We start from the raw sequence: 26,636 nt of genomic DNA on the forward strand, positions 1-26,636 counted from the left end.
TGTACATGAACCAGAAGCTGCTTCCCTAAGAAGCTCTGGCAGCTGCCCCAAGGGGCCGCCATCTTGCTCATTATCAATGCAAAGACCTCCCAGCTGCACCTGCTTCTGTCCTCAACATTGCAGAGGTGCTCTGCTGGCCTGCCTGTCCCCTGCCACTTGCTACCCTATCACCTGTATTATCAATAGGGGTCTGCTTCCCAGACCTTCGCCACAGAGTGTGTTGCCTTATACATGAAAGGCAACCCATACATTTTATTTTGTTATCTGAACATTTCCGACTCTTTAGGAGTTGAACAAGAAACTGAAAAAAATAAATTCTTCCATACATCACACAACTTGCTTAGAGATGATAATTACATTTATGCAGACATTGTAAAGAAGGCCGGCAAACAAAATGGCCGCCGACTGCCCTCCTTTGATCAAGTAACATAACGAATGGCACGCAACCCTGAGTTTTCGGTGATTCTGCTCCATCTGTGCCGAAATCAGGGAAAGGAGACACATTTGTATTACGATATTTGTATTGCAATGGTGCATCGTTGCAGACTACAGTGATGATAAGTGCTGCAAATTACCAATTACAACAAGAACAGACATTGTGATAGCTGATTCTAGAAAACCCTAGAAAAGGGGCAACATGGAAAACCCAGGATGGAGTTCCTGCTGTTCGTCCTGGAGTACAGAATTTCCTGGCATCCAGTAATGCTGGTGTCCCTCAGTCAGTAGTGTGTGGACTCGCACCTTAGACAGTCTGTGCTCCTAAGAAAGGCGGTAGTTAAGAATCAGAGTCCCACCTTCCAAATCCAAGCAAAGGGGAGCAATGCACCAACTACGCCATGAAACATTTTGAAAAGACGCCACGGGCGGTGGTGAGTGGTCAACAGGCCACAACGGTCCTCAGTATAAGGGGGCAAGCTGCTAGGAGTCTGACACACAGAGTGCCTCAACAGCATTGCTTGGGCCCTGGTTGACACCACCAATGGCAAAGAGGCAATTTTTCACCACAATGCAGGAGCAAGCGCAACGGGGCGTGGGCATAGGGGCAAGAGTCTCCCACTTGTTCTTGATGGGGTGGAATGCTTCTGTTGAGTCCAGGACAGTCGGTTGGTTGCCTATAAAGTGTACAAAAAGAAAAGCTTCAGTAGACCAATATCATGGGTAAAAATACATAAACAAATCTGTGGCTATTTTTATGGCCAGACACAATAAGGCCTTGCTTTCTTCTACCAGGATGCCTCACCACCTCCTCCATGCAAAAGACCACACATCTTCTCCCGATGACATACCCCTTCCACCACAACCAAGTCTCTTCCACAAATGCAAACCTCTCCTGTCAAACCAAGCCTTCAGTGCCAATAGAAAATCCTCTTCCACCAAAGCCAGGCCTTGTCTATGGTTGCAACACTTCCTATGCCAAGCAAAGCCTCTGTACTCAATCCAATACCTCTTGGACAAAAGACAAGCTTCGCCTCTGGCTGTAATGTCTGTGGTCAGACCAAGGCCCTCAATATGGGTCTGGCGGAAACTGTGAAGGTAAAACTGGGAGGTAGCCGCCAGACCCGTAATGATTTACCGCCGCCTGACTTGCCGGAATCACTGGGGGATTATGACCCCGGCATTCCGGGAAGTCAGGCGGTGGTAAATGTTAATCCCCATTCCTATTTGAGTCCCATAGCACTCAATGGGGATCACAGAAGCACCATTAATAGCGGTGCCAGTGCTTCTGTGAAAGTCTGCGGCTGGATGCCGTTCTGCCCACCAGATCTGCCCTGTCGGGCAGTACGGCACCCAGCTGCAGACTTGTAGTTTGCCGCTCGAGAAAGAACGGTGCCGGTAACCTTACCGGCACCGTTGTTTCCAGACCGGCAAGCTTATAATGAGGGCCCAAGTCTCCGTTTCCAAAATAATAGCTCTTATTATAGAGACAAGCTTCGTCTCTGGCTGTAATGTCTGCGGTCCAACCAAGTCTCTGTGCCCAAAAGAATACCTCTTATACTAGAGACAAGCTTTGTCTCTGGCTGGAACGTCTGCGGTCAAACCAAATCTCCATTCCCAAAGGAATACCTCTTATACTGAAGATAACCTTTGTCTCTGGCAGTAATGTCTGTGGTCAAACCAAGTCTCCATTCCCAAAAGAATACCTCTTATACTAAAGACAAGTTTCGTCTATGGCTGTAATGTCTGCGGTCGAACCAAGCCTCTGTTCCAAAAGAATATCTCTTATACTAGAGACAGCTTCATCTCTGGCTGTAACGTCTGCAGTCAAACCAAGTCTCCATTCCCAAAAGAATACATCTTATACTAAAGACAAGCTTTGTCTCTGGCAGTAAAGTCTGCAGTCAAACCAATTTTCCATTCCCGTCTTACATATACGTCTTATACTAGAGACACGCTTCGTCTCTGGCTGTAGTTTCTGCGGTCAAACCAAGTCTCCATTCCCACAAGAATACCTCTTATACTAGAGACACGCTTCATCTCTGGCTGTAATGTCTGCGGTCAAACCAAGTCTCCATTCCCAAAATAATACCTTTTATACTAAAGATAAGCTTTGTCTCTGGCTGTAATGTCTGCAGTCAAACCAAGTCTCCATTCCCAAAAGAATACATCTTATATTAGAGACAAGGTTCGTCTCTCTGGTCAGACCAAGCCTCCATCGCCAAAAGAATACCTCTTATGCTAAAGACAAGCTTTGTCTCTGGCTGTAATGTCTGTCCAGTTGGTACTATATTGGCAGCCAAGCAATACAAGGCAGAGAAGTAGAAATTTCAGTATTGCCAGGAAGAGGTGTTGCATATAGGCCAGTTAATTTCACATGAAGGAAAGAAAGTGACACCTGAGAGAGCAGATGCTATCATGAAGACAACAAAGCCCCAAATACACTAAGGAAAATGCAGCAGTTTCTAGCCTTATGCAATTATTGCAGGGCCTGGGTGTTCGCCTACAGCACATATACAAAACAGATTTTGCCAGTACTTAAGAAAGCAAAAGCTGGTAACGGAAAGATAGAATGGACTGAAGAAATGGAGGAAGGATTTGAGGAATTAAAAAGAGCAATCTGTACAGCTCCAGTTTTAGGAATTCCCAATTATAGCGAATAACTTTATTTATTTTCACACACCAATGGGTCACTAATGACAGCAGTACTCACACAAAGAACAACATTAGGGTATACACCTTTGGTGTACTACAGTGGGATTCTAGATCCAGTTATGAGAGGCCATTTTCCATGCAAACAATCTTTGGCTGCTGCCGCATTTGCATTTGAGAAATCCACAAGTATTACCATGATCTGTTCCATGACTCTCTGCGTGGAGCACACCTTATTTGCCATTTTAGAGAAACCCAAGGGTACATTGACGTGATGAAGAGCATGTGTGTCATGATCTCTGCTTCCAAAAGATCAGGACTTGCCCGACTCCCTTGGAAGCAGACCCATAACCCCGGTTCCGAGTGCCAGCCAGTCCCAATTGAGACCTTTTGGACCCTGTCCTGGCGCCAGTGGCACCAGGCTCATAAAGATGCCCAGTCCCAGCGCTGGAAGCGCCGGGCTCATAATGCTTGGGTGGACTTACCTGCAGCAGACCATGCTGCTTACTTACCTGCCAGTTGAACCCCTGATCCTCTTCTGTTTGGGACTACTTTTCCTGTTGGGTGGGGCAGGAGCCACTCCCTAGGTTCAGAACACTGGAACTCTTCTGGAAAGCAGGAACTCTTTTCTTACCTAGGCGTGGCTGTGGAAGGAGACACCTAAGCACTACAGGAGGCTATTTAAACCACACCCGATGGATGAATCTTGCTTTGTGTTATTCTGCATTCTCTGCAGCAGAACGCTCATCGTGTCTTCTGCTTCTGATCCTGGGCCTAAGGGAACAAAGGCTTACCATCCTGGAATCCAGTCTTCAGCAGCACCTGTAAAGACAAAGAAAGAACAGGTTAGCACTACGGTCTTCAGTGGCAGCGCATCTCTTACCTGGTCCATCGGCTGTCACCAACGCCTCGCGCTGCATTCCGGCATCTGAAAGACAAAGGCTTACCTACTCTTCGCACGCTGCGGAGGCCTTCGGCGCTGCATCCCGCATCTGAAAGACAAAAGAAGGTGCATTTAAAGACATTGGGCAACTTTATTACTCACGTGCCATTACTCCTTCCCACGCCGAATCCAGTGGGTATTCCAGCACCCTTCAGCTTCTCTAAAGCTTCGAACTTGTACCTGCAAGATAAAAGGGACAGTTAGTGCGCATCGTGAAGCAGGCTACAAGCACTTACTTACGTGCTTCCAGGCGCTTCTATTCCTCACGCGGGTTCGATCCTCAACTCTCATCAGCCCGCCATCCGCCATCGCCGGAACCCTGCAAAACAAGAGATATCATTACAAAAGACTTTTAAGACATTTGAAGTGCCCAGAACTTACCGTTCGTGCAGTTAACGACGGACAGCAGTCCTCTGAGGTCAAGAGGCCTGCACCCTTATCCAGTGAAGAAAGTGGTTACGGCACCCTGCCCCGAGGCAGATGGAGAGCTCGGCGTTCACTTACCTAAGGTGAGGGCGTTAACCTTTGGGGTTCTACAGGAGAAGAGAAAGGGAAGAGGAGAGAGGCACCCAATAACCCCAGTTCATTAATCCCATATTTTCTATCTGCAGACATCTTACTCTTCAAGTCAGACATACAGTGCACAGAGGTCCAGCCCAAAGAGCCAACCGTGTGTTACACATCACCTTTGAAGATACGGCATTCACCCAGTCAAGACCGGCGCCTCTGCGGGAATCAGGTGAGCGTTACAAAACACAAAGCCTACCGCAAAACTCCCACCCAGGCGCTATGGAAACCTCGGATACCGACCAGCTAGCCCAGTTACTTGGGGAACTAAGAGCAGAAGTGCATGCAGCCCGTCAGGAAACGAATGCTCTAAGAAGGGAACTGATTATTTCCAAGGAGCGAACAGACGATCTCGCTAGACAATTGCTACAGTCACAAGCCGGACAAACTCTGTTACCCGCATCAGGGGCAAATCATCCTTCAACATCCTCTACGAACCCAGTGCAGATCAACCTACCTGGGAATGTACCTCTGGCTCCGCCCGAACGATTTTCTGGTGACCCAAAGAGGTTTGCAGTATTTATTAATCAGTGCCGGTTGCACTTCTTATGCCGGCCAGCAGCCTTTCCAACTGATCAAGCTAAGGTAGCTTTCGTGCTTTCGTACCTTAGTGGCAATGCGGCAGACTGGTCGATCCCTCTAGTTAATCAAGATGATCCGGTTCTCCATGATTTTCAAGCTTTTCAGCTCAGTTTGGAAAAACTGTTTGCAAGACATTCACAGGGGCAGGCCTTGGACAATGAGCTCCTTTCATTGCGACAGGGTAATCAAGACCTTTTGGCCTATATTGCGTCTTTCAACAGACTGATAGTGGAAACTCGATGGCCTGAGGACAAAAGGATTACGCTGTTTTATAGAGGTCTACGTGGAGAGCTCAAAGATGTGTTAGCCCAAGTAGTGAATCCCCCGCAAGACTGTTCGGACTATATTGACTTAGTCGTTCAAATTGACCACAGACTGCAGAACAGGAAGGCCGATCGTTCCAAGTTTGATGCTCGAGTATTTTCCAAACCACCAACTCCTACCAAAGGAGTAGACTCCGGGGAACCCATGCAAATAGGGGGCCTGAAAGGACCACTAACACAAAAGGAGCGGGAAAGGAGAAAACAGCTGCAATTATGCCTCTATTGCGGAAACTCTGGGCACTTTCTTCGAGACTGTCCGGTGAAACCAGCCAAGAAGGCAGTAGGAGCTGCAGTTACCAGGGTCACAAACTCTGAGCAGGGAAACGACCTCGCCCGACAAGAATAGAGGTCCTCTTGCCGAGCGTTAAAACCAGTTCAGTGACCTCGCATTTCGTGATACCTATGGTCCTCATTAGCCCTGAACATCCGGATCGATTACATGCGATTGAAGCTTACGTCGACAGCGGTGCCATCGGCAATTATGTGGATCATGAAATGGTTTTGAGGATGAATCTGACTCTTTGTCCAAAGGCTGTAAAGGACGTCATTACTACGGTGGATGGTACGGAGATAGCCTCCGGACCAGTAACGCATACCACCCAAGAAGTGACGCTAGTAAGTCAAGATGGACACCATGAGAAGATCGTGTTCGATGTGATCAAGGCCCCTCAGTTCCAGATTATTCTAGGAATTCCTTGGTTAGAGAAGCACAATCCTCAGATCGATTGGCGAGCAAGAACGGTTCAGTTTCCAGAATGTGTCTCTACTTGTCACCCTCGACCTGGTGTTGCACTGGCAGCAATTTCCTCGGAGGCTCCCCAGTTACCTCCTGAATACCTAGAATTCCAAGATGTTTTCCGGAAGGATCAGGCTAACTCTCTACCTCCTCATAGGTCATATGACTGCCAGATAGACCCGATACCTGGATCTACTCCTCCTTGTAGTAGAATTTATGCCCTCACCGAGCCTGAGAATCTTCACCTCCGACAATACCTGGATCAATACCTAGCGACTGGGTTTATTCGTCCTTCCAAGTCCCCTGCTTCCTCAGCTTTGTTCTTCGTTCCAAAAAAAGAAGGGGACCTTAGAACTTGTATAGATTATCGCGCCCTGAACCAGATCACCGTTAAGAATAGATATCCGTTACCTTTGATCCCTGAACTCCTGGACCAAGTCAGAAAAGCATGCATATATACAAAGCTGGATCTTAGAGGAGCCTACCACTTGGTACGAGTAAAAGAGGGCGATGAATGGAAGACGGCCTTCCGCACCAAGTATGGGCTATTTGAATATCAGGTCATGCCCTTCGGACTTTGCAATGCCCCGGCCGCCTTTCAATATTTTATGAACGATGTCCTCAGAGAGCTCATAGATGTGTGTGTTGTTGTTTACATTGACGACATCCTCGTTTATTCTTCATCGGAAACTGAACATCGGAAACACGTGAAAATGGTCCTCGAGAGATTGCGGCAACACAAACTTTTCGCTAAGTTGGAAAAATGTGTTTTCAACGTGACTGAAGTTGAATTCTTGGGATTCATATCACCTAGCGGAGTGCGTATGGATTCAAAGAAGGTCGATGCAATTCTCAAATGGCCATCGCCATCCTCCGTAAAAGGTGTTCAAAGCATGTTAGGCTTCGCTAACTTTTACCGCAGGTTTATCCCCGAATTCTCTCGAATAGTCCAGCCCATCACCGCCTTGTTAAAGAAAAACAAACGTTTTGAATGGTCTACCGAGGCGGAACAAGCTTTCCAGAATTTGAAGACTAGATTTATCTCTGCACCGATCTTAAAACATCCCCGCCCAGAACTCCCCTACATCGTTGAAACTGATGCTTCGAGCCTTGCCATGGGGGCAGTTCTATCACAAAAGGACCCAGTAACCAATCAGTTGCATCCCGTGGCATTTTGGTCCCGCAAATTCTTGCCTCCTGAAATCAATTACACTATTACTGATAAGGAACTTCTAGCTATCAAGTCCGCCTTTAAGGCTTGGCGGCATTATCTTCTGGGGGCCCGACACACCGTTACTGTGATTACAGATCACCGAAACCTGCAATATTTGAAAACCGCAAAAGCTCAATCCTCTAGGCAACTCCGTTGGGCACTATTCTTTGCCGAGTTTGACTTCATAATTACCTATCGACCTGGTACAAAAAACGGTAAAGCTGATGCCCTTTCTCGGATGGGAGTGGAAGAACATTTGATCAATCCTAAACCTGTACCTATCATTCCCGAACAAAGAATTCTAGGTGTAATCGCCACACAATCCATAGAGGAAGTTAAGGATAAAGCCAGGCTACTGGTAACTCCAGCAGACATACAGAATTGGCATCTGCAGGGAAAGGACTTTACGGTGAAGGACAACCTATTATATTTCCAAGAACGGTTATACCTGCCCAGCACAGATTTACAGAAAAAGGTAATCTCTTGTTATCACGATTCTTTAATGGAAGGACATCCCGGTATGACCAAGACCTCGGAAAAGATCAAGCGCTACTTCTGGTGGCCGTCTTGGAAAAAAGATATCAGAGACTTTATAATGTCCTGTGGAGTATGCGCCCAAAACAAGAGTCAAAAGGAAAAACCAGCCGGCCTCTTACGCCCTATTGACATCCCGCCTCGCCCTTGGCATACGCTTTCTATGGACTTCATCACCGATCTACCTCCATGCTCAGTATACAATACGATCCTAGTAATCGTGGACCTATTCTCCAAGATGGCGCATTTCATTCCACTCAAAGGCTTACCAACAGCAGCAACTCTGGCCCGAGAATTTCTCGAAAACATCGTCCGACTGCACGGTTTTCCTTCAGTTCTAATTTCGGATCGAGGTAGTCAATTTATTTCTCATTTTTGGCGAAGTTGCTGTCGGTCGGCTCAAATTGATGTGAGACTTTCGACCAGCCACCACCCTCAAACCGACGGACAAACCGAGAGGACCAATCAAACTCTGGAACAGTATTTGCGCTGCATGCTACAACAAACTGAAAAAACTTGGAAAGATATCCTTTGGATAGCCGAATATGCCTACAATAACTCTGTCCACTCGGGAACTGGGAAGACCCCGTTTTTTCTTTTATACGGTAGTCACCCTCGAACCTCGGAGTTGGATCCACTCCAAGATCTTGGAACACCAGCAGTAGACCACCTGCATTCTACAATCACCCAAGCCTTTAAGGAAGCCGTTTCTCACCTTCAAAGGGCTAAAGAACAATACAAGAAAGGAGCAGACCAACATCGGAAGGAAGCCCCCCAATATCAAGTAGGAGATCAAGTCTGGTTATCCACCAAATATCTACCTCTAAAAGGACCACGCACATTCAACCCAAGATACCTTGGTCCCCATTCCATCACTACCATAGTAAATCCAGTAGCGGTCAAGTTGGACTTGCCCCCTCACATGAAGATACATCCGGTCTTCCACGTCTCTCTATTAAAACCGTGCAACCTCAAACCCGACTAACTACATCTCCAAAACCTATTCTAGTTGATGGAGAACTCGAGTTTGAAGTCAAAAGCATCCTGGATTCCAAGATCTCCAAATCTAAACTATTTTACCTGATTGACTGGAAAGGCTACGGTCCCCAAGATAGATCCTGGGAACCTGCAGAATATGTCCACGCGCCTCGTCTAATCAAAAGATTTCATCGAACATTTCCTAACAAGCCCAAACCCCCAGAGAAGCCCGGTTTGGGAGGGGCCTTGAGGGGGGGTGCTGTCATGATCTCTGCTTCCAAAAGATCAGGACTTGCCCGACTCCCTTGGAAGCAGACCCATAACCCCGGTTCCGAGTGCCAGTCAGTCCCAATTGGGACCTTTTGGACCCTGTCCTGGCGCCAGTGGCACCAGGCTCATAAAGATGCCCAGTCCCAGCGCTGGAAGCGCCGGGCTCATAATGCTTGGGTGGACTTACCTGCAGCAGACCATGCTGCTTACTTACCTGCCAGTTGAACCCCTGATCCTCTTCTGTTTGGGACTACTTTTCCTGTTGGGTGGGGCAGGAGCCACTCCCTAGGTTCAGAACACTGGAACTCTTCTGGAAAGCAGGAACTCTTTTCTTACCTAGGCGTGGCTGTGGAAGGAGACACCTAAGCACTACAGGAGGCTATTTAAACCACACCCGATGGATGAATCTTGCTTTGTGTTATTCTGCATACTCTGCAGCAGAACGCTCATCGTGTCTTCTGCTTCTGATCCTGGGCCTAAGGGAACAAAGGCTTACCATCCTGGAATCCAGTCTTCAGCAGCACCTGTAAAGACAAAGAAAGAACAGGTTAGCACTACGGTCTTCAGTGGCAGCGCATCTCTTACCTGGTCCATCGGCTGTCACCAACGCCTCGCGCTGCATTCCGGCATCTGAAAGACAAAGGCTTACCTACTCTTCGCACGCTCCGGAGGCCTTCGGCGCTGCATCCCGCATCTGAAAGACAAAAGAAGGTGCGTTTAAAGACATTGGGCAACTTTATTACTCACGTGCCATTACTCCTTCCCACGCCGAATCCAGTGGGTATTCCAGCACCCTTCAGCTTCTCTAAAGCTTCGAACTTGTACCTGCAAGATAAAAGGGACAGTTAGTGCGCATCGTGAAGCAGGCTACAAGCACTTACTTACGTGCTTCCAGGCGCTTCTATTCCTCACGCGGGTTCGATCCACAACTCTCATCAGCCCGCCATCCGCCATCGCCGGAACCCTGCAAAACAAGAGATATCATTACAAAAGACTTTTAAGACATTTGAAGTGCCCAGAACTTACCGTTCATGCAGTTAACGACGGACAGCAGTCCTCTGAGGTCAAGAGGCCTGCACCCTTATCCAGTGAAGAAACTGGTTACGGCACCCTGCCCCGAGGCAGATGGAGAGCTCGGCGTTCACTTACCTAAGGTGAGGGCGTTAACCTTTGGGGTTCTACAGGAGAAGAGAAAGGGAAGAGGAGAGAGGCACCCAATAACCCCAGTTCATTAATCCCATATTTTCTATCTGCAGACATCTTACTCTTCAAGTCAGACATACAGGCACAGAGGTCCAGCCCAAAGAGCCAACCGTGTGTTACACATCACCTTTGAAGATACGGCATTCACCCAGTCAAGACCGGCGCCTCTGCGGGAATCAGGTGAGCGTTACAATGTGCATATGAGGTGATGATCTCTAATCCAGCGATTAAGGTAGTGAGCTGTAAAATAGTGAACCCAGCCATGTTTGTAGCAGAACATGTAGAAGAAAGTGATCATGTGCATGACTGTTCAAATTGTGTCGAAAATTTTAGGATGATATACCCTGTATAAAAGAAAATGCTCTAGTGTGAGGGGAAATTCTCTTTATTGATAGTTCTTCAAAAACTTGACCAAACTAGTGGGTAGAGGCATTCAGGCTCCGTGGTTGCAAGACACAGATTAAATGGTGAGTTTGAGGTAGTGGTGAGTGCAAAACTACCGTCTCATTTTTCAGCAGAAGCAGCAGAATTGGTAGAACTTATTGTTGCGCTCGAAAAACACGAAGGGCAGGAAGTGACAGTGTACAGTGATTCAGCCTATGTGACGTCAACCGTACATGCAGGGCAGTCACGCTGGAGAAGGAGGGGTTATCTCCACGAAGACGGCACTCCCATGCAACATGTGTCTTTATTGGACAGGCTCATTAAGGCACTACAACGCCCAGTAGCCATAGCGGTTGTAAAATATGTGCATACTAAACAAACAGACTTTATCTCTCATGCAAACAAACCTGCAGATTTGGAAGCAAAAAGGGATGCGTATTGTTCTGAAATTTTGGGTTTTGATAGTGAGAATGTCAAGGAAATATTGAATAGAAGTATGCTAGTATAAGAAGGGTTTAATACGCTGTCAAATACGCAACTAATAGAGATTCAGGGTAGAGCCTCACAAGAAGAGCAGGAGCTATGGAAACGTCGGGGTGGTTTTTATCCCCTCACGGAAGCATTATGGAGACAGGACAGCACTGGAAAGCCAGTGATGCCAGCGGCATTGTTGAAAATCGCACTCAAGCAGTTGCATTACCCTGCGCATATAACCCAAGAAAGTCTTGCTGCCACCATTGCAGAAGACTGGTTTGTTCCCAATCTATTTCGAGCACGTTGCACAGATCATTGTGAATTGCATCGTGTGTCAGATGTTTACAGCTGGGCACACACTGAGAACAATTAGAGGAGTAATACCTTCACCAAATGGTCAGTTTCAGCACTTACATATAGACTACGTTGATATGCTGCAGACATGTAATGGATACAGGTATCTATTAGTGGTGGTGTGCCCCTTTTCTAGGTGGATCGAAGCCGGTTCTTGTACACACCCTGATGCACTTACGCAGCAAAGTTTCTAGTGCGCAAAGTATTTCCAAAATGGGGTGTGTGCAAAGTACAGAGGTTTGATAATGGGCCACATTTTACCAATGAGTTATTTGAACAAAAAGGACTTCTATTGAGCATAAAACATAGGTTTTCTTCTGCTTATCACCCACAAGCAAACAGAATGTGTGAGAGACTCAATGGTTTTCTAAAAGAGAGGATAGCCAAGGTCAGATTAACTTTGAGAAAGGGATGGCTATATTGCCTACCCCTAGCCTTATATGCCCTTCAAAATCAGCCAGGTTCAGACCACCATCTTACGCCCCATGAGTTAGTGACAGGGCGTCGCATGAGAACATCTCTTATGCCCCCATCTAGAGTCAGGAGTGATTCCCAGAGTGTAGCGCAGGCTCTAGATGATGAAATGCACAATTATTTGACATGTATGACTACCAGTATTTCTTTCATTGCAGATCAAGTCAAGCATCAGAAGGAGGGGTCAAGGAACACGAAAGAGGAAAGCCCAGTAATCAATCAGAGTGATTTATTGCCACCACCGAAGTTATATGTTGGAGACCAAGTACTTATAAAGAACTTTACCCGTAGATGGCACAAACCTAGGTTTATGGTCCCTTTTGTGTAGAAGAAGTTTCCCCTACTGCAGTTAGGATGGCTGGAAGAAGAGCTTAGTTACATTTAGGAGATGTGAAGATCTACAAAGGCAAGACACCCCTCCAGCACCTGTTGACCAAGAAGTAAGACAATAGGAAGAATTTCCACGTGTACAGACTCGATCGATGACCAAGAAGAAGGACGATAAAACAGCATGTAGTTAGCACACGTTTCTTTTGGACTGGAATTCAGTGGACACTCGTTACATTTTTTAGCAGGAAGTGCATGGACTTGCAGAGAATTCCAGAGGTTAAAACATACTTTTTAGAAATTCTTTGAAAAGAGAAAAACTGCATCAGTACTATGCCTAAACATCAGTTCTGGATTAGAAATTGGAAGAGAGATCAATACCCAGATTCGTTTTTAGGAACATATCTGTTTCAAGTATAATATATGATACTCGTCAACAGTGATACACATTGGCTTGTAGTTGCTATTTTTCTGTTTATACTTCAGTCATACCCTGCTCCTGTTAGGAGAGACGTTAATATTCACACCTTTCTTCATGACCCAAAAAATGGTCCAGTTATAAGAAAACGTCTGATTGCCATAATTGAGCAGATTGTGCAACTGTGAACGTAAATTGAACACCTGTTATAAAATGATTTGTGAAGAGGATAATGTGGTTATAGATAGAGCGTGAGTTCAACGAGTATAGGTATGGCACACCAAATGTTTTTCTAGACTTGTTCTATGCCTAACATATATATATATATATATATATTGTATTTTCTTTTTCTTTCTGTATCTTATATTTCGAAGTCTTTATTATCCTAATGGTCCAATTGAAAAAACAACGCCTGTGATTTTTCTTAGTATAAGTACAAATGATGATAATGCCTTTGACGTCTTTGCGTCAGGTGACATAAGAGGGATGCAGAATAATATAACCAGGGCATAAAAACCCATCTTGATAACGCAGCTCCCCTGGGGAATAATGGGTGGTACCAACACATGAGAAATGTGGGGGAGAGAGCACCAACTAAGAATTGCTACGTCTGCTCTCTCGTCCCCTATGCCATGAGTACAGTAAGAACTTTCATTTCAAAAGAGATGTCGGCGCAAGATGCGAAGTGCCTCAGTCATCCAGCAGCGTGTACTACTAGAGGACGGTTTTAATGGCACTGGGCAACCTTGCAACGGAGCGCAAGAAAGTAATTTCCATAGCAGGATGATTATATCAAGACAACAGAGATGGGAAAAGAAGATGGATGGACAGGCAAGATGCTTGTGTATCCTTCTGCAGGACAAGACGATTGTTGAAGAAATGAGGAGGATGAATTATTCTGAAATTACGAAAAAGGCTGGAATACTTGGATGCTGCAAATGCTCACAGCTGCTAATCTATGGACGAGCGAGGACAGCCAAAGGATGGGAAGATTGAATGATGTCCTGTGCAGCTCATCTGCTGAGAAATGAAGCAGTGCAAGGGGTACAGAAGGTGAATGATGAGTGTCTAAAGTCACGGGCCAAGTACTCTAAACTGCTGACATGGGTTGAAGATGAATCAGGCCCAGTTGCTGTAGATCCATTCGTTAATGCGACAGTATGGTTTCAGGGCAAGGGAAAAAAATCAAGTTGGACATAATAAAGGGTGCAAGAACATAATTGATATTACAGGAATGAGGAGAGGGACGGCTGTCTTAATGGATTGATATTGGGCTTGCAGATCTAGAGCATATATGAAACTGGCCAGGAATTGGGGTGGAGTCTGTTCCTTGGTATATATCCATGTTCCAGCCTTGGTGATTCCACAGAGTAACCTTAAGATTGAAGGATTTCCAAAAGTGGACGAGCACATGAGAAAAAGAAGGTCATTAGAACTATGGCGTATGAAGAGAGGGAATGATTTTTCACAAAAATCACTAAAGGCTTATGAAGACATTCCTGACGAGCAGGATTGCAGTGATGTTGACATCTATGTTCATGTCTGGAATTCCAACAGCAGTGAATGCCAAATGACTACAGATCACCAGGTGAGAACTGCTGCAAACAATAAATGCTACTATAAAAGGATTTAACACCATAAAAGAAGAGGTGAGGGCCATAAGGTCGATGACCCTCCAGAATAGATATTTCCTCGACATGATCACAGCAATGGAAGGAGTTTTTGAGCCAAGATTGGGCCATCATGTTGTAAATTCCTTCCATCTCATGATGGCGAGAATGGGACTTTGACAGATGTCATATCGATGTTCACAGAGCTACACGTAAAGATGGAGGATGAGACAGAGGCCATTGGAGATGACAGTTGGTTCTCACTCCTGATTTCATGGATTCCTTATTGGATGGCAAACTTATTCAAGTTCCTAGAAACGATATTGGTGATAATAATGTTTGGATTCTGTATCATAAGGATAATAGTTGGAGAATGTCAGAAAACGGCAAGGAAAGCAGTGGGAATGAAGAACATGATTGACACAAAGGATGAACCAGAAGATAAGGCACTGACTGATGATTCCATCAGAGACTACATAAAAGCAGGTATCGTGGCACCTGAAGAAACAAAATTCTAGTATCCAAAGAATCGTAAGAATTACGTGGGACGTTGGGTCTTCTGTACCACAAATGGAGAGTGCAATTACATGACATGGAGTGTGGATGAACACATTAAAAAAGCTGGCACCCTGAGGGGAGTGATGAAGATATGGATACCCAAGAAACCTTTCTTCAAGAGAAGTTACACAGAAGCAGGTAAACCTGAGGAAGTGGTTGTGGACTCGACCAGAGTGGGGAATGTAGAGTAGCAGATGTATACATCCGCAGGAGATACCACCCCCCTACCTCATTTGTATTGGAGTCATGAGACTGTGCCTTGTCTGACACAAGCTATTGTGCCAATAATGCAGGGAGTGTTTGGAAGAAGATATCCATTGAGTCAACCCTATCGAATGTACCCTCAAGTTGATGACAGCCTACAGGAGGAACTCCCTGAAGGAATTTGAGAAAGAGCTAAGAAAATGAACTGATGATATCATAAGAAAGTGTGCATGATGCCCCAAGATACTGAATGAAGACAATGTATGGATCCTAGAGGCCAAATGATGTATTAAAGAATCGAGTGGACTATCAAACTGGAAAAGAAGAAGATTACACGTTAACAAAGTGCTGCAGAAAACAGAAGTTCAATGAATGTACAGACACTGAAACACAAGGTAGATCAAGTTAATGTATAGGCTAGTTATGAGTAGTGAATAGAATGCAGGCGAAGCCGCCATTGTATAGACACTGGACATTGGTATCATGAAATAAATAAGCCACAAACCATGAAGGGGGAATGAAAATCTGTGTTGCAGTAGAATACCAGGTTGTTGAAACTGCGTGGCGAGGCTGTCTGGCCTGAAGTGAAGATCCTAGAAATTGAGGTCAGCTATCTACTCTGAAGAGAATGAGTATGCGCAGGATGAATCCTCTCACGTTAAGGTGCAAGAAAGAACACAAAGGACGACACATTTTAATTCATTTAAAGCATTTAAAGGCTTAAGAATCGACCAGATCGTGGTCTCATGTCACGTGAGCCAAGGATGGAAATAGAGTTTGAACTTGGAGTTCCAGACTCTATAGTGAGTGCCCTCACTCCCGTGCATTTCCAGGACAAGAATACTCTGCAAGGCCAAGTACAAAGACAATTTCATGGTGAAAGCATGGGTGATGGGAGATTTGGGGCTAATTGGCTGGTGAGGTAGCTTCATGTCCTATCGTCCTGCACATGGGTCTTGGCTTATGTGCTGCTAAATTAACCGAATGTTCCAGACCAGGCACAAGCATGCCAATTAATTGTATTAGTCTGTATAACGAAGGACCTTATAACTTAGAAGACCAATGCAACACAATGTAACACATTTTTCTTAAATGTCATGTTTGAAGAGGTAGGCATAAGTTGTCCACTTGATAAAGGACAGCCAATAACAATCCTAGCTCCTATATGATTGTATATCTAGATGTTTCCCTTAACCAATCCCGACCCTTGATAGGTTTTTCAATATTGCCCCGAAGTATGACGTCTCTCTGACGCATAATGGAGTCTATGAATTATATTTTTTGTGGAAATCATTGTGAGACTGAGCATATGTCCATTCATGTTCGTTGTTACCTCCCTGTTTTAGATGATTGTTAATAAAACAGTAACTTGCCATCTTCTTGAGTTTGTCCGGTTATTTGGGCTTAGAATTATTCTGGTGTAATCCCATCCGCTAACAGATGCATGTTCCAAGGCCATTAGCTCACTGTGCTGGCAATGCTATCATTATCCCCCTCCTTCTGTAAGCGGGTCCCCTTCCCCAGTGGAGGGGCCACAGGTTGGGCAGGGGTGCGTGGAGAGGCGCCCCTAGCCTAAACAATGGGATACCAGCAGGGGCCTCGACTACAGTGCCAAAAGGAGCTGTTTAAAAGTTGTCGGAGGGGCGGGATAGAGCAGCAGTTCTTCCACTCCTGCAAGTGACCCCGTCAACACCATTGTGAACCTCTAGAACCTTCAGCTGCCTGCCTGTGACAAATCAACATCTGGGGCACCAGTGGTCCAGGGATGAATATCGGTTTATAAACCATCAATCAGCCCCACACCTCCAGTACACCAGAAGGGATCTGAACAGATTGGAAACACAAGTCAATTATAAACCATCTTGTCCACTTTTGGTAATGTGGATGGAACAGCAGGCTTGTCTCTGCAAGGTCGTGGATTGTTGGTTAGTTGCAACACAGCGAAAATACAATTATTACCCAGTGATAAAAGGGACTGTCCAGTCAAGGTTCTATACAAATATCTACTTTATTATTATCACAACACACAGTTCTAGCACACTACAAAAATACAACCCAACCTGTAAAGGAATGCAGAGGACAGTTTCAAGAAGGAAAAGGGATGCACTCTGGAAACTGACAGGAGGGTTGTCGGTAAAGCAATTAATCTCAATAGTTCAAGGATGCTTGGTTTCAACACAAAGAGGCCCTTGGGTTTTACAATGTCACTAGGGGGCTTCAGAGAAGGACCAGGGGGACAGACCGCAATGTACTTTCTGCTTGAAGAAGTTCTTGGTGCTTGACAGGGTCAAATCTGTTTCAGGGTGCTTCGCAGCTCCTGCTACAGAGATCAAGACAGGAGAGAGTTGTCGGTATCAGGCGGAAGGCAGTTCGGCAAGCAAAGCTGGATGGACAGCTGCAGGCTGGCCTACACAGTGACTCAGGTTCAGGAATCATTGTCACAGTGCTGGTTGGTGGGTCTGAAGCACTGGTCGAGGCATCTTGGATGACGTTAGCGACTGCGGCATGACAACAGTCAGCGTTGCAGTCGGTTGCAACTCAAGGGGCTCGACTGGCTCGAAAATGTCCTTTAAGGTGGACGCTGGTTGATGCTTTTCGATACATTCCTCCTAGCTTCTTCACTGGGTTTGTGTCATCCTTTAAGGCGGACGGCCCAAAGCTGAGGAGAGTGTTGCAGGCAATGGCCTTTTCCTGGGTTTCGTTTAGAGACTCTCTGGAACTTCCTATCTAGGAAGCTTGCTGGCAGAACCTAGCAGGGCATGCTGTGTTCTGGCTCGGTACTGGTTCTGGAGCTGCTGGGGGGTCCTCTGGATTCAGTATCTCCCTCTGGTCCCTGTGAGATCTTCAGAGGAGGGATCTTGCTTCTCTCTTGGAGGTCCTGGTCGTCCTTCACTGGTGGAAGATATAAGGCAGACTGTACCTTCAGCCAGGGACCAATGATGAGTTCTTCTTGTTACTCCTTGTGAAGTCTTCAGATGATCTGCCCAAAAGGGGGGCTCAACCCTCTTATAAAGCCAAATGGGCCACAGGAATCAGTGTAGGCTAAGCCTTCCTTAATGAACCAATCCTGGGTCCATGCCAACAATCTTCTGTATGCATAAGGTCATAACCAGAGTGCTTTACAACAGATAAGGTAAAGGGGTGAAAACATGCGATACTAGGTTTAACCCATCTTCCTGTCTGTTGTGGATCAAAGGGTCTCTCTAGTTAATTGAGCTCTCTGTGGTTCCTGATTAAAGTGGCAGGTCTTCCTTGAAGCTGTGGGGAGACCAGAATTTTGGTTGCTTTCAAACCACATACTTGTACCTTCTGAATGGGGTCCTCCTGCAGGAATGACTACTGTAAACACATAGTCCCAGACATGACAGCTCACCGTCATTGATACTTTAGGGCAGGAGCTGGCTTCAGGTTGATACAGTGGATATGAAAGGGGTGTTGGGGTTTCCTGTCTTCTTTGTGATTTCTGATTCTGGTCATACAAGTTGCGCGAACCTTTCATGTTGTAATAAAATTTTGTACAAACTAGGAGAGTGTTCAAAACAACGTTGTTTATTTGATAGTATTTGTGTTTAGACAGTCATTGACGGATTTCGGTTTCAAAACATTTTATAGCTTGCTGAATCTCACAGCTTGATAACACATGTAAAAAGTCAAGCAAATAAGAGCAACTATAAAACTGTACATAGTTAGCACTTGAGAAAATAGTTGGTGTCCTCTAGAAACAAAAGGAGACAGATATCAGTTGAGAACCACTGTGAGATTCAACAACCTGTATAATGTTTTGAAACCTAAATCCTTCAATGACTGTCTAAACACAAATACTATCAAATAAACAACAATGTTTTGAACACTCTCCTACTTAGTACAGAATGTAATTACATCAAAGGTTGGCACAATTTATATGACCAGAAATCTACTTAATTTTGCATTGGGCAGCCACAATACAGGGCCATGCATACTGCCGACAACCAGCCATAAAGTCAAGCATTTGGATTCGCTATGACTGCACATACTCTATTAGTATTTTAATTATGTTAATTGCTGCCACCATCTGCAGTGCTTACACAAAGGGACTGGGTAGTTAATTAGGCTGGCCCTGGCAGGAGGACGATTTTTCCCTCCACCTTCTGAGATTACCTGGTGTACTCTTGGATGTCATATATCAACTAAATATGACAGGGGTGATGGCACCTGTAGGCTATGTGCATCCAGAATACACGGGTCTATGCGTATGCTGTGCGGTGAGCATAGGAAAATGTGTGCGGATTAGCCCCACACATTTTTCGGAGGTTCATCTATCATCGTTCAATTGCTTTAAAAAAACAAAACAAAACAGGCGAACGCACAACCACCGTGCGGAAGGTAGAATCCCTCACACTGCCGCCGCTGGGAAACCACTCTGCCATGATCGACATCCAGTTTTCCTGTTTTTCTGTGCCTGGTTCTGTTTCCTGTTTTTCTGTGTCTACTGCTGCTTAGGGACTCCTATGGACCATGGTCTGCGTTCCAGGGACATTTGCTCGGAATCCTTTGTTGCAGCCCCGGGCTCGTCGGATCCTCTGGAGAGGTAAGCAGAGGTGGAAGTAGTGGGCACGCCTTGTCAGGGCTACAGGGCTCTCTCCGTGTCAGGCGTTAATTTCGGAGGCAGTGGGGAGGCTGGTGCGGGCGTGCCGGAAGGTTGGAGGTCTAAAAATAGGAGCAATGCGGTATAGTTTCTTTGTGCCTTTTGATAGAGGGATTTGCCTGGCGGCGGGAGCGAGCAGAGGTGGAAGGAGTTTGCACACACGTTTTTAAGAAGCGTGGGACGCGTTACTGGCACGGCGCAGCGATTGTTCGAGTTAAGGGGAGCTGCTGACAATCATGAGGGTGTAACAAATACATTACTGATGTTCTGTGCATTACAGATTGTGAATTGATTGATGTGCATGTTCTTCTGGCTTACTGAGGGACATAGGACTGTTAACAAAAGTACAGTGGAGCAATTTTTGTGTATGAAACACGTGAAGCCTTCATAAGTTATGTTTCTCGAGGAAACCACCCATGTGAGAGAGGGGGGGAGCAGGCGACATAACTAGGAACTTGGCTTTTCAGTAGTATTTGGAAATTAAAAAGTGTGATTAAGGAAAGAATTGGGGTTAATACAGGGCGGGTCAAGTAGTAGTATCAGGATATTATGGACCCAAGCAATGTAGCAGCATTGTTTGCCATGCTACAGGACAGGGGAATAGATTCTGTGATGGTGCAGCTTGTGGGAGAGAGCGCTAGAGGCACTGCAGGGCAGCAACAGGTGGCAGGTGCAGCAGAGGAGAGAGGGGGCCGACCCAGGTTAAAGAAACGTGGCCCCAAGGGCTGCATTCCACCCACCCAAAGGAGGAAATGGACAAGGGGGGGGGTGGGGTTGCCAGTTGCAGACAGGCAGCTACCAGTTGTACAGACTGCAGAAGGCAGCAGAGAGGGAAGTAACGCACCTCCCACAGGTCCAGCAATTTGCTCTATGAATACAGACGCAAGCCATGTGGTGTCAGTAGTAATGCAAGGGGTGGCAATCACCCAGTATTTTGAAGGTGGGGGGCACAGGTGGTAAGGCAGGAGGTTCCTGTGGGAATGGGGACCTGGGCACCAAGACAGGGGCAGTCCTTTCTGACCCCTCCATCCCCCATTGAGGGGATAATAAGGGCACGTGCTGGGTATTCAATTCCAAGTCATGTACCAAGTCACTATGCAGATATAAACATTCAAGCTCTTTCTGCGGGTTGCCAGGTCACCCCGAGCAGAGATGTAACAAGAGAGCAAAACATGGGGAGCACAAAAAGAATGAGTAACGGCCCCTCGCAACAGGCCCCCCTGCCCTCCCCATTCAAGCAGGATGCACTTCGCTTATGGGCTAATAGATGCCCTAGGAAGGAGGAGGCGCAGTTATTGGTAGAATCTTTCTCAGTGCAGGGTTTTGTACCCCCGGCAGTGCCAAAAAATCAGTTCTCGGCATCAAGCAACAAAGGGGTGCTGATGGAAAAAACAGCGAAAGAGATGAGGATACAGGGCCATTTACACATCCCCCATTCCCCTCTTTTGTTTGACCCCCAGTGGGCATTGTGCCCAAAAAGAGGAGTGGAAGTTCAGAAGGATTCACAATTTGTTGTTCCCAAAAGGGGCATCGGTGAACGAGGCAATCAATGAGGAAGTATGCTCAGTGAGCTATGCATCCTTGACGATGCTCCCTGCCAGTTATGGGTGCTTGGGAAAGGCGCCCTGCTGGCACAAGCAGATATAGGATCGGCCTTCAGGTTACTACCAGGGGAAATAAATGCATGCCCATTGGCTCTTCCAGATCATGTAGCTATTTCGAGGCCTTTTTGGAATGGGTCACAAAGTGGCAGTGTAAGGCTACATGGGGCGCACTACTTGGATGATTGCATTTTTTGTGGGCCCACCACATTGCGGACAGTGTTTGGGCACCTTGCAAGCATTCCAGAAAATGGCAAAATAATTGGGGGTCCCATTGGCACAGGAGAAAACGGAGGGACCTGCCACCACAATCACATTCTTGGCAGGGTAAATGCCGACTTCAGCCCGCGGTAGGACAACTAAAATTCGCACTTAAGATCTTCCCGATGGGGCGCCCGTTTTCGCGCACCATAGCTGGGGCAAAGTGCGGTCTCAAGAAAAAACACCACCATAAAAGAATGTCTGCCTCTATCAAGGGGATCTCACGGTCTGGGACAATTTTCTGTCGGATTAGAATGGGATCCAAGTATGGCCAGAAAATGCGCTCCCTAATGAAGGGATTGGACTCTACACAGATGCCGCAGGGAGTGTGGGTTTTGGGGCAATATGGGTAACACGTGATTTGGGCAGAGGTGTCCGGAGGCATGGTTCATCAGTGGACTTGCTAGGAATGTTATATTTTTATAGTTGTTGCCCATTCTGGCAGCCCAAACAATATGGGACGAAGGCCTCCGGGGGAAGCATGTGGTTTTCTGGTCAGACAGCATGTCGGTAGTGATGGTGATAAACGATCAAAGCGCGTCTTGTCTCATGGTACTTAGACTACAGAAGCATATGGTGTTGGTATGTTTGGAAAAAGGGGGTGCACTTTCAATCAAAGAACGTAGCTGGGGTGCTCGTTAACACTGCTGAAACATTGTCTCGTTTTAAGATGCAGGACTTCCGGGGATGGTTACCATCTCTGGTACACTCTCTGGAGTTTTGGTGCCCCGGCACAGCACCCTTGACCGCTGGCTCTCAGACCAAGAATACAAAGACCGCATATAAAGGAGCATTTCTGGGGTACAGGGAATTCGGCTGGGATAAGGGGAAGGGCGATATATTTCACCGGGACACCTGGATTGCTTTCCTGGGGCATTTGTATAACACAGAGGGCTCTGTAGGGATAACTAAAGAGAAAGTGGCTGCCATTAGGTTTCAGCAGGCCTACACGGAGCAGTCAGCCCAAACAGTACTTTTACTGTTAAAAAGGCACTGACAGGCTGGCACAAGCTGGGGGGTCAGGAAGACCGACTCAAGGTGACCCCTCGAGCCCCAAAATCTAGAGAAAATGGTGCAAACGCTAGGAGCGATATGCAGGGACGCATATGAGATGGCACTGTTCAGGTTGGGAGGGAAGTAGTAGGCGCCACCAGGACAAAAAAGCCAGGGGTTCTAGCTCTGTCTGACATCCGGTTTCAGGGGTTTACCTTGGTGCAAATCTATGTCAGAAAGTCAAAAACTGATCAGGAGGGAAAGGGGGCAATACTCGGCCTAGCTAGTAACGGGGTCAGAATAATTTGTCCAGGAAGTGCCCTAATGTGGAGAGGGGGGGGGGGGGGGGCATCCGCTATTCAGGCACCAAGACGGGTCGGGTCAAAATTCCAGTTCAGGATTATTTTCCAGAAATCCATTGAAGCAGCAGGCTTGGGGGGGGGGGCAGGGGGTTCGCTCCTCACTCATTCCGAGTAGGAGCAGCTACAACAGCCGTAAAGAACAGGCTCAGAGGGACGAAATCATGAACCCGGGGCGATGGAATACAGGGGCCTACAAGGTTTACATAAGGCCACACTTGGCCTGCTGAGATCAGGGGGCAGCATTACCAGGAAAGGGGTGGGGGGGGGTGCAATCGGATTACCTATGTCAGAAGTGGGGACGAACAAGAGTGCCTTTACCATTCATCATGTAGAGTTCTCTTCTGCGGTCTGTAGAGGATACTGGTCTGGGTGATGGGTCACTCCTTCAGAAGGCGGATGCAAAAGAGAGTGAGGGAATGCCATAGGATGCACGTGCACACAGAGGTGGCAATACACTGGATCGGGAGAGGCTGCACATCGACTGCCCAAGCTGGATTTGGTGATCCTGCATGTAGGGGGGAATGACCTGGTGCCCATGGGGCGGAAGGAACTATGAGTCGCCCTGGTCTCGCTTTTCGGATGGATGTGCAGGTTTTTCCCGCCAGCTGTGATCGCTTGGCCACACATCATCCCGAGAACAAGATGGGGAGTTCCGTGCTTGGCAAGTCGCCTTAACATTTCAGCAAGAAAACTGAAGAATAAACTGGCCCAGCTGGAGGGGGACCAGGGGCGGCTGCGGGTAGTGACCAATCGACTGCTGAGAGGGACAGAGAATTTACACCACAATGGCGTTCACTGGTCAGACCAGGGAACTGATTTATTATTTGAGAACTTTGGGGCAGTACTATGCACAACACAAGCTGTGGGGGAGTACACCTGACCGGTTGGTACAAGGCCCTGTGGCAGGTGGGGGTGGACCATGTGGTCATTGCTTTACCCCTCCCAGGGTGACCCTGAGGCCGGTATGGTGCAGTGGCGAGGGTTTCGGTCTGCCTCCCACTGGGTGGCTCCGGCCCAGCCGGTGTGCAACAGGGAGGTGGCCAAAGTGGGGCACGGGGGACAGGAGGCGGAAGGTGTCAGACAAGAGAAGAGTGGCTCCTGGGATCATTCCCCAACATAGGGTATGGCAGGGAGGTCCGCAGCAACGTAGAGGGGACCTTAGCACTGTACAGCGCCCAGGGGGACGCAGTTAGCAGTTCCACCTGGACCACCTGTCACACGGAGGAACCGTTGAGAATGTGTGCACATGATTTTGCATTTACCTTTTTAGGGTTACGTGTATACTTTGGTGTGCAGTTTCTTTAGAAATGTTAAATTAAACGTGCCCATATATTTCCAAAAAGGACAGTGTCCGTGTGGCTTCTTCCGCTGACTGGTACTGCCTCGCTGATGAGCCACTGCTTCTTCACTAAAGTGGTGCCATCATGGCAGGATGCTGACCAGGCCTGGGATATAAGAGAACTGGCGCCCCCCCTGCGTGTGTCTGACAAATCACCTTGGCAACAAGTGAGTGGAGCTTTGCAGCTTGAACGTGTCTTTTAACCCGGATACTGGCACAAATTCCTGGCCTTACCACTGTCTACCAGTAGAAGTGTCCAGAAGCACGGAGATCGACACAGGTGGTGTGGTCTGGTCAACAAACCTTCATTTCAACGGAAACAGGAGTGGAAAAATACCTCTCTCTCTCTCTCTAAGTCTAAGAGGGGGTTTCCCTGAATCCAGATAATAAACAAATGTGCCAGCCTGAATGTCAAATAAATGTAAGTCACCGTCTTTTCCAAATTCCCATTTCCAACCCTATACTAAAGCTCAACTAATAATGTCTAGAGAAAAAGTTTCTTTTTTTTTTATTTTTTTTTATTGTGTTAACCATTAGGTTTTTACAAAATCAGTCTTTCTACTTAGGACACCACTTGATTCCGTCGTGTCGGGATTTAATCGAGCTCGCCTGAGCTATTGCTCCGAACCAACTAGATGGTCGCGTTCGACCGGAGTGTTAGCCCTTCTGAGAGCAACGTCCAGGAATTTGGCAGTCATCCTAGACCATCTGGGCGAGTCTCCAGAGATTAGCCTATTCCAGCGGGTTTCTTCATCAAGTCTGATTTCATTTGATGCAAGTGGTGCCAGATATGTTAGTCTTTCTGTTGTTAAGGCTGTACATGACATTAGGAGGTGGTAGATAGTTTCTTTTTGGGTAGGATCTCCACATAGGCGGCAATGTCTGTCCGAGGCGCCCTCACGAGCCGCTAAAATTTCCCTTGTGCTTAGTAGGTTCAGTCGTGCTCTCATGAATGTCTTCCTCAGATTCTTCTCTGGAAATTTTTCGCAGTATTTTAGAGGGACCCTTAGCCGATTGTGCGTGGGAGGTAGATGCTTTAATGATTTGTATTGGAAGACTCTTTCAGCGGTGTTAATCCAGTCTTGATCGTCCAGTTTCTTCTTTACCCTTCCAGGGTTATTGAGAAGTGTTTCAGTTGAGCAGGCCACTTCTTCCAGTTTTCCATGTATTTTGTTTACCCAGGCCAGAAGCGGTTTGCTGGAGCCATTTATGATTTCAGTTTTCATAAGTTGAAAGATTGGTAATGAGTCAGGAGACAGGATTTTTCTGTACAGTTGGACCGCACTCTGGATTATCGAATGGCTGGCATAGGTGCGGATTTTGGGAGTCCTAGGACAGACTTCCAAAGGTATCCTTCTAGCTTGGGCCAAGTTTCCGCTGGTAGGGACAGATTTGCCGCCATTCCTTAAGTTAAAGCTGGTAAGACCTTGGATTTATAGAACTGAATGACTGGGGTCCACGAAAATTTTCCAAATTTATTGTCCACAGCACGGGTTTGTGATGTGAGGCTGCGGGTTCTTTCCCATAATGAATTCAGGAGTGAGTTGTCTTTCAGGGAGTTATCGATCATCACACCTAGGTATTTAAATTCGTTCACAGACTCAATTTTAGTTTTGTTCAGATGCCATGTGTATGTTATCTTGTGATCTTTAGAGGTTTTGTGAAAGGAGATGATTTTTGTTTTCTGCGAATTGATCTTTAAGTTGTTGGACTCCATATATGTGGATAAGTTGACAATCTGTCTTTGGAGTCCGATAGGCGTTTGATCCAGCAAGATCAGGTCGTCCGCGTACCACAGTCTAGACATTTTCACATCACCCAGCTTGGGAGGAAAGGCTCGAACCGATTCTTCGGTCTCTTGAAAGTCGCCAATAAAGGTGATGAAGAGCGCTGGGGCTAGGGGACAGCCTTGTTTGACCCCTCTTTCAGTAATGATTGGGTCCGATAGGCTTCCCTGTTGACACAACCTCACTCTCAGCGATGTTTTTGAGTGGAGGGCCTTGATTGGGTCCAGGATTGGTTTTGGGCAATTCCAGTTTTCTAGCTTTGCCCACAGTTTGGCTCGGTCCACAGTATCAAACGCCTGGGATAGATCAATCATGGCCATATATACTCCTGGGGCACCTCCTTTGACTCTCGCCTTGATAGTGTTCAAGATTAGGATATTTATCGCTGTTCCAGCTCCTTTTTGGAAGCCAGTCTGAAAAATGTCTAGCA

At 46.7% G+C, this 26,636-nt stretch overlaps 1 protein-coding gene across 3 annotated transcripts in view; it reads right to left on the reverse strand.

Moving 5' to 3' along the window:
* Positions 1–503: 503 nt before the first annotated feature.
* Positions 504–26,636, reverse strand: part of KLHDC8A (kelch domain containing 8A) — a 110,930-nt gene continuing 84,797 nt past the window's right edge. For all 3 annotated transcript variants that reach the window (XM_069633148.1, XM_069633146.1, XM_069633147.1), the window contains exon 6: positions 504–1,112. In XM_069633148.1, the coding sequence (XP_069489249.1) occupies positions 919–1,112 (194 nt within the window). In that variant the 3' untranslated portion in view covers positions 504–918. The remainder of the gene's footprint in view (positions 1,113–26,636) is intronic.

This window comes from Ambystoma mexicanum, chromosome 13, assembly GCF_040938575.1.
Source record: "Ambystoma mexicanum isolate Mex_15411 chromosome 13, UKY_AmexF1_1, whole genome shotgun sequence".
In the NCBI taxonomy this organism is placed as follows: Eukaryota; Metazoa; Chordata; class Amphibia; order Caudata; family Ambystomatidae; genus Ambystoma; species Ambystoma mexicanum.